The sequence below is a fragment of the Empidonax traillii genome, unplaced genomic scaffold (genome assembly GCF_003031625.1).
Source record: "Empidonax traillii isolate 1590-97213 ecotype Southwest subspecies unplaced genomic scaffold, ASM303162v1 scaffold444:size1099390, whole genome shotgun sequence".
NCBI lineage: Eukaryota > Metazoa > Chordata > Aves > Passeriformes > Tyrannidae > Empidonax > Empidonax traillii.
This window is the reverse complement of record NW_020955637.1, coordinates 1,003,999-1,018,995: the sequence shown is the minus strand read 5'-3', so window position 1 is coordinate 1,018,995 and position 14,997 is coordinate 1,003,999. Positions and strand designations below refer to the sequence as shown.

Sequence of the window (14,997 nt, the reverse complement as noted above, 5' to 3'; positions counted from 1 at the left end):
TCTGGCTCTGTTATTTAGATGTCCAGGACAGAGACGTGCCTGGTGCTGAGTCACTTGGGTGATTTTGACAGTCTGATCCTGTGTGCTCCAGTGACAATCCGTGACATGTCTCTGGACACCCGAGCACTGCTCACGTTTGAAACCAGTGGCATTTGCTGCCAGAGCAATTTCCATCTCCATTCCCGTATCTCCTGCGTTTCCATCATCTCCTTCTCAACACTGTGAAAAACCCACATTCTAAAAAAAAACAAAAATTCAAATATTTTTAGGATTTTTTTGATTTAGATGCTGAAAAGAACTGCAAGTGAGTCAAAACTCCTGTAACTTCCTAGCTGAGGAGCTGCTCCCTCATTTCCTCAGGGTCCCACAGACACAGCACCCAGTGCCAACAAACACCAAAGCTGGACTGTAAGAGTTTATTTAGGATTCCCTCTAGACACGTATGTTCCTCAGAGAAATAGATATGTAAATAAATAACTTGAAATTCACTATGCAAAGCTGTAAAGCACTTGAGTATTCGTTATCCCCTTGACAGAGCATTACCAGTGTGAATGGGTTTAAGAGTGCACCCAAATGAATCAAGCAGCACCCGCTGGCCCTGTACCTGCGTGGGCACCTTGAGGCAGGAGGAGCAGCACACACTGCACCCTCTCAGCCGCTGCTGCCCGGGCCCTCCCGCTCCCTGTAGGCCTTGTTCAGCAGCTGGATGTCCTCCTGGTGCCCCGTGCCCGCGTGCTGCTGGCTGCTGCTGCGATGGGCCTCCACGGTGTCGGGGATGGAGATGCTGATGTCGCTGCCGGGGCTGTGGGACGGGATGAACAGGGAGTAGGAGGCGCTTTCCCCCAGCTCGCACGACACAAACCTGTTCTCCCGCCGGGAGTAGCGCAGGGAGGGGGACCTGGCCTGGGTGGAGGACTGGCTGATGTTGCTGATGATGGACACGGTGTCCAGGGCCTCTTCGTTGTCGCAGATCTCCAGCACCTCCAAGTGAATCTTAACGTTCGTGTGAGGGGACCCCTCCGGGCTGGGCTCGTGCCCGACGCTCTTGGACCGACACACCTCGATTTTCTTGGCCGTGGGGGTGATCCTCTGCCCCTCAGAGCTCACCTCGTACGTGGACAAGGACAGGGTTTTGCCGGTGGGGGCCTGCAGGGACACAGTCCCCTGGAATGCACACAGAGGGATGGCCAGGGCCCCGCCCGAGCGCTGCGAACACAAACCAGGATTGTTATCTGGGGCCACATTTCAAGTCAGAATCTGTTATAAATAAGCCAATTATGCTCAGTTTGTTAATTTATTTTACTGCCTTTTCCCTGCAGAACTTTAGATACCTGGTACTTATCACTTGAAAGAGCATAAAGAAGTTATACACCTTAGTATAAAAAGCCCCAAGGGACTGTGACTCAATAGGACATCGACAGAATATGAAATAAAAGCCACCTCCTTCAGTGCCAGGTTATGTCCTGCTTAATGAACCACTGTGGATTTGTCAGGCTGAACATCAGAAGATGGAGGGGATGTCTGAGGCACTTGCAGGGAGAATGAGCAGTCCTCACACACTGGCACGAACACTCCAGGTCTGCAGGATAAGACATTTCCCAATGATTTAGTGGCTCTTTCCACAAGTCTGTTTTCTCGTGAGAAATCAGTATTTACTGTTAGAAGTGAAAAAGATGCATCAAGTCCTCCGTGTCACTGTGCAGTCACTGACCAGGGCGGCAGTGAATGCCATCATTTTCCGCTGGAACAATTCCAGGAGGAACATTGCTCAATCCCAGACACCTTCACCTGTTTCCAAAGCAGAGGATTCCCTTCTCCCTGCAAACTGTGCCCCCCAACACCGTGCTCTGGCTCTGGGCCCTGCACACTGCAGGCAGGAACCAGGCACAAAGGCAAAGAGCTTTGTGAAATAAAACAAACCCTGTCTTTTCAACCAAAGTGCCATCCTGCAGCTTTTGTGTCTCAGCAGTTTTGCCACAGACCAGACACACAGAGATCATTACCAATAATCCTACATAAATTGAACCACTCTCCCTCCAGCTCCAGCATCGGGTCGTTGGCTCACTGAGTTCCCCCAGGACTGGCAGCACAGCACAGGGACACCCACAGCAGGGGGGCACATCCATCCCACACCACTGTGCTACCCACGGCAACATCCCGGGCCAAGGGAGCCTTGTTCTGATCCTGGGGAGGGAAGACTTTTCTTCCAGAGACCTCACTCACTCTCAGCCAGGAGAGGTGAAGGAAAGGATCTTCAACACACAGCAGACTGAAAATTCCCTCTGTTCCAGGTGGATCCTTAGCTGGTTAATGCTTGGAAACAAGTGAAATCAGAAATAAACTGTGCAGAGCCACACGCCCTGGCTGGTGGCTCCCGTGGCTCCCAGCTCAGTTTGATTTTAAAGGTAATAAACTGCTGCTGAAATGGTGAGAGGCAGTGCAGAAACCAAAGCTCAGCTGGGGGAAGAGAGGAAATGCCAACAGCCCGGAATGCCCACCTGATGAGGGGGGAGAAGAAAATCTGTTTGGAGGCCACTCCAGTGCAGCCAGGCAGGAGCTGGCCCCTGACTCACACCCTAAGCTGTTGCCCAGACAGGGCTGTGTGGTGCCATCAGAGATGCCACAGAGGATTCAGGATGTCCTCAGAAACCCTTTACATGTAACAGAGGACTGATGGGGCCTCCTGGAGCAGCAGCTGGAGGCCAAGTGGGACATCCTGAGGCATCACAGCTGGTTCTGCCTGTGTCTGGTGATGGACTTAAGCACAAGGTCCTCTGCAGACTTTCCCTCACTATCCCCAATTGTCTCACAAATCACAGGCCCTGGAATAAGGAGACAGGTGTGACATTAGTGCTGGAGCAAAGCACAGGTGGCACTGGAGTCTGTGCCTCTGGAGGAGGCAGCAGAGCCTGCTGTGAGGTCCCAGACAGAGCAAGGGCCCAGCGGCAGCCAGAGCAGACACGGGGCTTGCTGTGTCTCCTGTCACCCCCACTGGGCCACTCTGCCTCCCCAGACAGACAGTCCAGCAGGATGAAGACAGCTCCAAGGAGTTTGCATTCCTAATTACCTTGGTGAAATACAGCTCCAGCTGAAAAGGTCTGTTTTTAGACTGTTTCCAGTAAGGATCCTGACGTCCCTTTCCAGAGACAATGAATTTTCTGTTTGTTTTCAAATAGTCTTCCACTTTCCTAAAAATTAACATTAGCTGCAGTGAAATTAATTACTGCAATGATTTGCCTCTTCAGAGGCTGACTGCAGTAAATGCAGAGCCAACAGGCTATGATAGGAACAGACAAGCTCACCCCAGGTGACCTGAACCCTGCACTTGCCATGGGCCTGCCCATGCAGACAGGCCTTTAGCCCCTCTCAGCCTGGCCTGGAATGGTTTATGGGCAGGTGTCCCAGCTGAACTGCAGCTCCCAGGCCACGAAGTGGCATTAGGAACAATGCACAAGGGCCCCTTGGACAGAGGGACAGCAATTTCGTTTGGAGATGGTCCGTTCTCCCACATCACGTGGACCACACCCCCCTCTGTCCCACGGGGAGCAAAGTCAGGACACGATGGGGAAATGTTACACTGATTTTCCAACCACAGGACCCTCCCTGGAAACCAGGAACCAGGTTCCAAACACACCTCCAGGAAGAGCCCCGATGGGAACAGCAGAGCAGACCATCAGGTGCTGGTACCAAGGAGAACATCCAGGGCCATTCCTAACTGAGCTTCTGTGCTGTGCCTGATGTTTACTGGAATGGTCACAATTTTCCTGGACTGAGGGACATCCTGAGTATTTATCATGTCAAACAAACTTCTCCTCCTCACAGCAGTCACTTCCACAGCCTCCCCCTCCTTCTCCTTGCAGGGCACATCAAGAGGTTCTGTACAGAGCCTCTTCAAAGAGATTGCTTGAGGCAGCTCTCACATGAGGTATCGAGTGAGAGAGAAAAAACATCACCAGCAAGCCTGGAACATACTGCCAGCCTGGAGATTTGTGTTGCCTGAAGGCACTTGAGTACAGGCAAAAAAAGACATGACATATTTACACTCCATCTCCTTAGGAAGGGATGTACCCAGGTATTTTATGAGGTGTTAAAGGCATTTTTTCAAAAACGCAGCCGAGCGAGAGTTAGAAATGACAAGTACCATTTTCTCTCTCCCTCTCAATTACAGCCACTCTACACAGCTATTAAATAAACCCTGCTGCCTCACTCTCCCTCGTGCCACTTTCATCCCAGGGAAGTCACTTTGATGGAGTAACTCTACTCACAGAACAGACAGTGAGACAGCCAGCTGTGACAGGAGTGTCACCACCCCAAGGAAGTGCCACCCTCCAAGGCTTCAGCCAGAAACCAAAGCACTGTCTGGCACCCCGCTCTTCAAACAGCCCAACCAAACTCACAGGCACCTTCCCTGCTGCTTCCCTAAGGTCTGAACACAACACAATACAAACCACTGCTCTCACAGCACTAGGGATGGTTTACAGATGATTTAACGTGTGGCACAAACTGATCTTTCATTCAGCACACACCTGAGCAATGCAATAGTTGTTTTACAAGGCTTGCTGGGTTTCACACCCTGCCCTTTCCCAGCAGCAAAGCAAATGTCAGCTGGGAAGCTCTGGTAGCTCCTGCTGACTGACAGAACCAGGGAGAGCTGAAACTCCAAAGCCTGGAACTTTTACCTCCCAGGAGCCTTAATGCCTGTCAACTGCACCCTGGGTTACCCCTTGGGAGAGGTCAGACAAGGGTAAAGGTGATTCCCTGCAATGCAGGTAGGGAAGGGGATGTCCAAAAGGGACACACAGAAAGCATCCCCAGGCAGCAGCTGCCGGGTGCTGCACAAAGAGCTGCTCAGGCCTGCTGCAAGGGGACTCACAGGGCTGCAAGCTGACCTGGCAGCCACAGGAGATGGGAAATTATTATTATTTGTTTAAACATCATCTGGAAACTCCTGCAAGGAGAGCCACAGTTATGAACCTATTGATGTGCTGACTTTATTAACCAGACTGTACATGGCACAGGAGGCCTCAGCAAGAACTGGTAGATTAAAACCAGGCTGAGTTGTGCCTTGTGCCCCCCAAGGTGGCAGTTCATCTCTGCACACTGCAACAGAGTGAACACCAGCTTCTGATGAAAGGGATGGCCAGTCAAATGGGAATAGCAGACACATTCCTACTGTAACTCAGATGATACACTTGAGTTCATCACATGGAGAGGGTTTCCCTTCCTGGGATGTAAAATACACCTCACCTATGCATGTGCAAAAGTCAAGAGCAAGCTGATCAAGCTTGAAGTCACCCTGCTTGGAGCAGGAGGCTGGATTAGGTGACTTCCAGAGGTCCTTTCCAACCCAAAGCTCTTGTCTTGTGGACTTCACACAGGCTCTTACCCCACTCCCACCCACTGCAATGGCAAATGTCCACTGAGTGCCACAGTGCACATTCAGGTTTGATTCTGCCTTTCCCCCACCCGAAAAGAGTCACCAGATGCTTGGAAATACCCTTGAAAATGTCATCTTTTGGAGAGAAACTTCCCATTCCCCAAGATGAATTAGCATCATTCCTACTGAACTCTTACCATATACACATCGTGCAGGTGCACACAAAACAGTAACTGGAAAACTCCAAGATTAGGAATACAAGTGAGAAATTGTTGCAGGATCAACATCTGAAAATAGGTCTGTGGTTACTGAACATCACACAATGCTAAGTAAGAGTTGTACTACAACTACCCTGCCAACAGGACCAATAGAAAGGTCAGTGTAAGTAAAACCATTCTGATTTTATAAAGTAACTCCTATTAACAGAAAAGAACAGGAAATCAATCTTACCTGCCGAGGGGCCCTCTCGGATTTGCTCCTGCACCACTCCCAGTCCGTGAGCTCAGGTGTGTGGCTCTCCTCGTGGGACAAGCTCCACTCTGGGCCCTCAGGGATGGTTGATGGATGGCAGTGTGTGCCCTGCTCGGCCCTGCAGGGCCCTGCAGACGGGGGGCAGGGGGGGCTGGGCCCAGGGGCACCACCACTGCCTCTCCCAGGCTCGGGGTCCTCGCAGTCAGAGCCCACCAGGCTGTGGTAGGACGTGGACTGACCATCACTGTGGAGGTGGGGGTGGTTTTCCTGGGATATTCTGTAGATTCCATAACCTTGCTGGAAGGACAGGTTGAACTCGAAACCCCTACGTTTGGCTGAGCAGGAAGGGAGGAAACACCATATTAAGAGTCAAGACCCAGAAGAAAAATGAGATTACACACACAGTGAAAACAACCTGCTGAATGTGGAATAAATTACCCAGCCACTGCTACAAACAGCCCATTTTCTGTCCATAAACAGAATGAACCGTTGGGAAGAAAGACTTCTAAAAAGAAACTGCCTTGTGGATGAACTGCAGCCACTCTGTCCAGGGCAGTGGCTCAAAGGGCACCAGTGGCAGCACAAGCTGTTCTGCACCTGGGGACTGTGTTAAAGCAAGAGAAAGCCATGCACAGGGGATGGCTTCTCTCTGGGGTTCAGGACCTCCTTCTCCCTAAACATGCAGCAGATGTCAGGAATTCATCCACTGATGTTATAGGACTTTCACTCCAGAGAATGGGAAACAACTCCCACATCCTCAGAAATACTCAGCCTTAACTTCTGCAGCTGAGACCAGGTGATCCCTGTGGGCCCCTTCCAACCGCCCCATTCCATTTGTCCAGCTCTTTCTACATGAGACCCAGAGCAAAACAGAGCTCTAGAAGGTTCCAGGGAAGCTGTGGCATCCTGTGTTACACCAAGACAACCCTTCCACACTTACTTTTGGGATCACCTGAAGTGGCTGCGCAGGAGTCCCTGGTGCAGCTGATGATGCAGCCGCAGGGCAGGTGCACCCAGTGCTCTGACAGCACGAACAGCGGGGTGAGAGTGGTGGCCAGCACGGTCAGCAGGAAGCCCAAGGCCTCAAACGCAAGGCTCTGCACACCAGTGATGTATTGGACAAGCATCTGCACCTGGAAGGCAGAGCATTTGGAAATGTATATCACCTCAGCACAGGAGATGCTTCCAGGAATAAAGGGAACATCTCGCCGTGAATGTGCCACAGCTGTAAGACACGGGTTGTCGTCAGTGTTTGCTGAGCACAACAATTCTGGCTGCAAAGAGAGCAGAGCAAACACCCTCACAGCTCTCCCCTGGCTCTGCAGTTCTCAGAAAAACCCTGGCTGAGCTAAATATAGATGAGCACCATCACACAGCTGCCAAGCCAAGCAGCTCAGCAGGGAGCGTTGGCTCAGCCCCTCCCGTGGCCCTGGACCCCCAGCTCGGGTGCTGAGCCCGTGCCCAGCCCAGCCCAGGGCTAACACTGCCCAGGTCCCTGTGCCCTGCTCTCAGCAGAGCCCTTTCTACTGCACCTGTTCCCCAGAGCACACCCATGGGCAGCTCCCCCCACCCCCAGTACTACAGGGGTTACAAAGGCAGAAACAAAAGACATTTTTCTGTGAAACTCCTGGTTTTTAGCCCACCTGCCAAAGGAGATGACCCAGAGCTGTGAGGAGGGGCTGTTAGCTCAGTACAATTCCCAGACCCCAAAATGCTGAGCAGATGCCTGGTCACAGAGCTGGGAATACCAAACTGGTACCTTAATCCCCCCTTTACTCGAGAATGATGTGACAACAGACTATCAGGCCTATGAACAAAGTTCTGTGGAACCCACTGGACACCAGTTAAACTCCTGCAGTGGCACAGACCTGCTGGAAAGGACTTCTGCTGGCACAACTGCACTGTAAGAACAACTGCCATGGCCACTGCTCATCTGTTTCAAGGCATGGCCCACAGGTCACATCCCACTGAACTGTAAGTGAACACTGAAAAGAGCTGACAATTTACCATCATTGGGAGCCAGAGAATGACTTTGGTCAGTGCAAGGATCAGCGAGAACCGTTTCTGGGCAAAGCCCACCGTGGAGCTCCTGCTGCTCCAGAGGGCACCACTCCCACCCACGCCCTTCCCCAGAACTGCCCCCGAGTTCCGGCAGCGCTCCAGGGTTTTATCCACAGGGTCCAGCGGGGACAGCGACGGGGCAGCCATGGGTGTCCTGGGGGTGGTGGAGCCTCCAGGGACCTCCAGGTACTCGGTGTGCAAGAGCTGTGGCTCAGCCGAGCACAGCAGCTGGTGAGTGAGGGGAACAGCCAGCACTGCCAGCAGGGACAAGCACAGGGAGTAGCCGATGACCACAAACAGGACGTAGGAACTGGCAGAGTCGGTGAAGCAGCCCCAGGAGGTGGGGATGTACCTGCCCCAGCCACAGAGGGGCAGAATGCAGATCAGCAAACCCACAATCCAGATGGCGAGGATGGCCCATACCACGCTCACACGACGCTTGGACGTGCTGCAGCTCGGGGTCTCGGTCGTGTTGATGGTGTAGAAGTTGTAAGAAACTATAAGTGACCCTTTCAGGTTGCTACAAATGCCCTGGAATAAATACATAAGTGCTGAGGAGGTGCACAGAGGCTGGGGCAGGCCTTCACCTGACCACTGCATGAGCATGAACATAATCAGTGGCACGATGCTGATCAAATCATCTACTGCCAAGGAGGTCACAATCATCGACAGTGTGGTTTTGCTCTGCATTTTCAGCAGGGAAACTAGTGAATAAATACTGCTCAGAAGGGCTGGCAATGCAACAGTAAGAGTCAAGCAGAACAGAAAGACATTCCAAGTCCTCTGCTCACTGGGTTTGTCCACAATGCCACGGTTTTCACTGAAGAAGCTCGTCCCGTTGAGTGACAAATTACCAGGCATCACTGACATTGTCCTTGGCATCCCTTTTGCTTTGCCTTCTCACTGACTCGGCAAGTTTTCACTGGCTGAAACCAGAACTGTCAGCTCCACATCACAAGTTTCTTTGTTTTTCTAGATGCTCTTTTGAGGCATCCGATAAAGAAATACTCAGGTGAGAGCACCTCTGATAACCAGAACAAAAACCAGGGAACAGTGAAGTACCAAAGGTGCTGGGAAAATGCAATTCCTCACAATCCTCAGGGTGCTGGAAGATGGGTAGTTAAGGCTCTCCGGGCAAGCACATGCCGCTCCTCCCGGCGATGCAGGCACTGCCTTCCCAGCTCGGCTGCACCGAGCGCACGGCACCAGCTGCGCTCCCGCCGTAGTAGCTCATGGACACTCATAGTAGGAGGAGAAGCTGCTGGACTCACCTTGCGCCGCCCGAGCTGCAGGAGGGAGGAGCCGGTGCGGGATGGAGAGCCGGGAGTGAGGATGTTCCCAGCTCCCTCTGGCTGGATCGGAGCCCGGAGCAGAGTCCCCGCCAAGCCCCACCTCCGAGCACACCGCAATCCAATGCAAATGCTGCCAGCTGATGTCAGCCGCGGATGTCATTCCCGTAAATCCCGAGGCCGCGCAGCTCCAGCGGGAACGCTGCTGTGGTTCCGCCGCGCTCCGGAGCTCCGGGCTGGGCGAGGGCACCTGCGGAGCGGCGGCTGCTCCGCTTCGGCTCCCCGCTGTCCCACTGCCTGCTGTCCCACGGCACAGGGACCTCCCCTGTGCTCCCCGCTGTCCCACGGCACAGGGACCTCCCCGGGCTCCCCGCTGTCCCATCGCAGAGGGACCTCCCCGGGCTACCCCCTGTCCCACAGCACGGGAACCTCCCCTGCCGGAGCGCCCCGAGGGCAGGAGAGCCCTCGATCACCTGCCCTGGGGCACCTGGGATCGATAAACTGATTCCAGCGGGATTCCAACCTGAGCCGCACCAGGTGTTCTCTGTACCCTCAGCCACTACACCCACCCTGGGTGTCCAACAGCCCCGAGGGCAGAGAGCAACCACAGATTTTCTCCCCGGTTCCCTCAGTACCTTCCTGCTGACACACTTCACTGCCCGTGCCTTATTCAATTCTCTGTCTCTCTGCAGCTTTTTGGACACTCTGGTGGGAACAGCCCAACCTGTGCCTCCCGTTTGTGTTTGCAATGAAAAGTTCATCAGTGTTCTTAGGAAGAAAGTCACTTTCATTTATTGCCTTGCCCATTTGAGGCAGGTGACGTATTACTCACTTCAGCTTACCTTCCCACACAGTGAATTTTATGATCTGAATTGCACCTTGCTACCACTCTGTGACAGCTTTTACCATAACCAACAATTATTTCTTCTGGTCTTTCTACAGTTACAAACAGAAGGTCCTGGGCACAGGGTGGGCAGAGCCAGCCCTGCTCCGGGTTTTCCAGAAGGGAAGAACAGCCCTGCCCACGAGGCAGGGACAGGAGAGGCTGCTCTGTGCATGTCCTGGCTGGGGCTGGGGCAGGCAGGCAGGAATCTACACATTAGGTCCTTCCTGCCTCTTCCCGTTCTTGTCTGGTGTGAATTCTGCTAAGGAATCGCCCCCTGGAGGAAAGGCACCGGGATGGATCTCCCCTGTGGCTTCATTTCACAGAGCCCTGCACATCGACAGCTCCCCACAGGAAGGGTCAGCACTGCTGACACCCTGTGAAAGCATTTCTGAGACTCCATGTGACAGTTCAGAAATGCTTATGAAGAGAATCAAGTAGTCACCAGCCATAAAACACAGCCAACAAGTATGTTATTAAAACTGTATCCTATTTAGTGTATGAGTCACATTCTACTCTCATACCTTGCACTAGGCTTTGACTTGGAGCTTTGCTTCCTTTTGTCACTGAAGAGAGATGTGGTTATCACAGCACTGTGCAAATAGTTCAGTACAGAAGGAGATGTAAGGTCTGTGCCAGGCTAAAATGTATCTCTATATAAAATTCCTTTAAAGTCTTGGAATGTATTCCTCGATAGCATGTGAAATAAAATGTTTTAATTTTTTCTAGAGACTTTAAAAAAGATGTCCCAAGAAATGATCAGTTTTGGGACTCAGCTATCACTTCCCTGCTGGGAAGAGAGACAGGAAATTCAGACTGCAATGAACTGCATGTTTTTGGAGAATTACAGAATGAGTAAGAGACAAAGGGAGTAAAGCCCAGAGCGCCCCTGGTTAGGAATAATCATGGTGAGCATCCCCCCCCAAAGTGTCCAAAGCCTACAAACAGCATGTCCCTGGGAAATGAAAGCAGTGCCAGCACTTCCAGGAGGGCTGAGAGCCGGGCCTGAACCCTCTGGGCAAACAGGAGAGCTCATGATGTGCTGCCTGTCAGGAATGTCCAAGGTGGGATCAATCAGAAGAGAAACAGGCATTATAAAAGAATAATTCCAGGATGGCAATACTGAAAGGACAGAGGTACCAAGCATGCAGTGCAGACAGGGAGGAGAAGGGGACACTTCCAGGCTGGAAGGTGTTATCTCTCCAGTGGATGGCAGAAGCATAAATAGGGTAGTAAATGTGCAGCTCCCCAGGTGGAGAGCAGCTCAGCTCAAGAGAGAAGGGAGAGAGTAAAGACACTCCATGAGGTGTGGGGTGGTTGCTCTCTTGAGCCAAGACCCTTCCCAGTGTCACCTGTATTGGCAGGAGCTGGCAGGGCTGGCAGGGGGGCCGTTCCTCAGGGCACCTCCTCACAGAGCTCTGCTGGGACAGAGCACAGCAGGCTGGCAGGGTGACCAGGGAACAGCAGGAGGGCAGGGATTTCACTTTGCTGTGTCACTGGAGCAGCAGCAGAACACAAGAACATCCCTGTACTTGTGAGATCAGCCCCATCCCCAGCAGTGGAACTGCTCTGGAGTCACTCCTGCTCTGGTGCTGCACAGTGAATGTGGTGTGTGGGCAAAGGCAAAGCTGTCACCCTGTGCCACCACACCACTGAGGGGAGCTGCACAGACAGGGGCACTGGAGAACCCAAACTAATGAAAGACTGGAAGCTCTCAGCCCAAATGCTGCCTCTAGAGGACCCAGAACTCGTGTTCTTTGTCGTAGTGCTGCTTTATTTTACCCAACTCTTTTCCAGATAAATTAAGCATGGCTCCCTTTGCTGTGAGTTCATGCACTGACAGTGTAGTTTGTGCTGGAAAAGCTGAGGAGATGAGGAGCTGTGCAGCAGCAACCCTTGCAGGGTGTTTGCTTTGCAGAACAACGACTGATGAAATATGCATGTACTGAGAGGCGATCAGGATGCAATCCCTCACTTGGATTAAAATGCTGCTTCCTTTCTGTTTACTGAGCTCCACAAACCAGCCTGATTTGGATGCTTATACAGTATTTTCCGTATTTTTTTTTATAAACTAAATTTAACTTCACTGCTACGTGTGCAAAAATGAATACAAATAGGAGAGTTTCTTTAGCCCAAAACTATTAACCTGAGAGACACCCTGGGAAACTGTTACCTCCAAGGCCAAGATGACGGCTGCTTTTTGGGAGTGGGATGCTGGTATTATTTTTAGTCACCTGGAAGCTTTCTTGCCCAGGATTACATGCCCAGATGCTGCCAGATGCATTGGGCCTGGAAGAGCAGGTAACTGATAGACCCTGTTCTGCAGACCCTAAGTTAGACAACCCCATTTTCAGTACCCTGGCAAAAGCCTTTTCTACTGGAATTCCTGAAGTTGTTAGGGTCACAGTCCAGAGAAAATTAAAACTTGTTTGATGCAAGCTGCATTAGGTGGCCAAATGGTCCTTTTTTTCTCATAAATGACAGAAAACAAGCCTTAAGGGGCAGAAAAGAGATTTATTTTCTAGGAAGAGGAGTGATGATTTTGTTTTACCAGTACTTTTATTACAGAATTTGGATTATTCACTCCTGTACCTGCACTCAACCAAGTACCTGACAACATCCAGTAGCAAAATGTTCCTACACTGAATCAGTCTGTTATTATTTTAGTGTCTCATGTGTCACTGCCTCTGAAAGACCAGCCAGAAGCCTTTTAAGCGAAGATGTCGCTGGTGTTGGAGGCCCTGGCAGCGTCCTCTGTGCCATCCTGCCTACTGGGAGGAGACAGTGTCCCAGTTCCTGTTTCTGTGACAGTGCCCAGCTCCCCTCCAGTCCTCGATTTCAACCAGAGCACAACAAAGATCTGTGGGCAATGGTTTGGTATCACCCCCTGATATCTCTCACCTTCAGCAGCAGGCACTAGGAAATCTGGGAGCTGGTCAGATTTGGCCTGGCTCCTTGTTCAGTGAAAACAAGTCTTTAAAAAAGCCCCCAAATCTGTTCAAACAGAAAATATTCATGAGGGGGTTTTATTCTCCTCGGACTCTGAGCACTGTTACACCCTTTCTGTACCCCGGATTCGAACAGGGAGGACAGCACAGCTCACTGTGACAGTGGGGGCTGCAAACTGCCCAAGCACAGGATGGATTTCAGCACTGGGCACTGCCAAGTTCACTTTCAGATGAGTAGGAATCCTAAATGTCTGTCTGCTTATGTGCCATTGAAAAGTGTCAGTCGCTGTGGAATGGTAAGAGCACATCATGATCGGAGCAGCAACTCCCTGTGGGGTTTCATGCAAGTGCAGCACCAAAACAGGAGCAGACAGTAAATACTGGTCTGCATAAATGTTATGAGGACATTTAAGAGAAACAAGACATTCAAGTAGGAAAAAAGAAACAAAATAGCTATGCCAGATCCCGGTGGAAATTCCATCACAATGTGAAAAAATCGAAGCTGGTGCCTTTTCAAGGGCAGAGAAAACTGCCCGTGTTTTCCCCACCCAAATGGAAGTTGCAAAACAAGGTGCAGGTGAAACAACAGAAGGAACATCTGTAGTGAAAATGAACAAACACTTGTCTTCACGCCTGGGGATTAAAGAAAATTCTTTGCCTGCTGGAAGAGTAATGACCCATCTTGAGTAGTTAATGAGAGGCAGATGCGTCAGCACCAAGGGCTGACGTCAGTGAGAAATTCCCACTGCTCCCTGACTGCAGCTGTCCAAGGATCTGCACGTGGTGAGGAAACTGCTGCACAGTCCTGCTTCCCACCCCCACAGCCTGCACTCCCCCTCCCACTGCCAGAAACATCCACAGCAGGAAAACTCCAATCCCCCCAACATGCCAAGAACACCTGAACGAAAGCTCCTTCCCTTATTTACTGTTTACCCAAGGAAACACCCACCCTGCCTTTATAAACTGCACTCTCCAAACCGAGGATAAAGTGGCTGCCCTCACATTTGGGATGGACAACACTGAAGTCACTGTCAGCAGTGGGTATTTGCTTTCCTCACCTGCTCACACACTGTATGGGGGCAGATGGGGGAGCTGTCCCTGCGTCACCACAACACACGGGCAGGGCTTGTGTTTGTGTCAGAGCAATAGGGGGGATATTTTTACTTCTACTTAACCTCATCCCCACTGATTTTCCCATAATGTCTCATTTTCTCTTATCTGTTTCCTAAGTAATAGGCCACTAGGATATTCCTGAATTCCAGAGCTTCCAGGCACTTGGAATTCAATTACCTGTTAAAGTCACAGTCTCCCAACACTCAGCACACATCCCTGTATCTGCTCCCTGAACTGCCAGATTCAGTTATTCCAATGGCACTTCCTGCAGGAAACCAGTGTTGGCTCCTCAGCACCATCACTGCACCATTATTTAATCCAGTCTCTGACCCACTGTTTATTAGTAAGAATAAACTACAATCACACCGTGCAGAATTGTGTCTCCTCTGGACCCAGCTGGAGGAATGACTTTCTGTCACCTCTGACAAGTCACACCCTTGTGCTGAATGCAGAGACCTCAGAGCACCTCCACAAGCAGGAAAGCTTTCCCCTGTTAGAGCAGAGGAAAGGAGCACCTGTGCTGTCTTCTACACCAGAACTCACTCAGAAAGCCCCAGAACTCACTGAAGCTCAAAACTAGTGCTCACAACAAGCTGCCTGTTCTACAGTGGGACAACATGAATCAGTTGTCATTATTCATTCTCACTCTCAAATCTGCCTGAACATCTGCACGTGCTGGGATTCCAAATGGGATCGTTCAGACAGTTCCAGAACAATTTGTGGTGTGTGAGAGGAGGTTCTGCTATGATCAAAAGGAAGAAAATCAAAGCTTTACAGTGTCTCACATGACACTGCTTAAGAATTTTAACTTTTATTCTACTCATATCCACCTTATTTGTTGCCTTGGTAGGTGTT

At 51.1% G+C, this 14,997-nt stretch overlaps 1 protein-coding gene across 1 annotated transcript; it reads right to left on the bottom strand.

Moving 5' to 3' along the window:
- Positions 1-627: 627 nt before the first annotated feature.
- On the bottom strand, positions 628-9,021 carry GPR149 (G protein-coupled receptor 149). Its single transcript, XM_027894866.1, has 4 exons — positions 7,856-9,021; positions 6,789-6,981; positions 5,828-6,183; positions 628-1,206 (listed from the first exon to the last, which is right to left on the bottom strand). The coding sequence occupies exons 1-4, from the start codon at positions 8,789-8,791 to the stop codon at positions 652-654; spliced, it is 2,040 nt and encodes a 679-aa protein (XP_027750667.1). The 5' UTR covers positions 8,792-9,021; the 3' UTR covers positions 628-651.
- Positions 9,022-14,997: the final 5,976 nt, after the last annotated feature.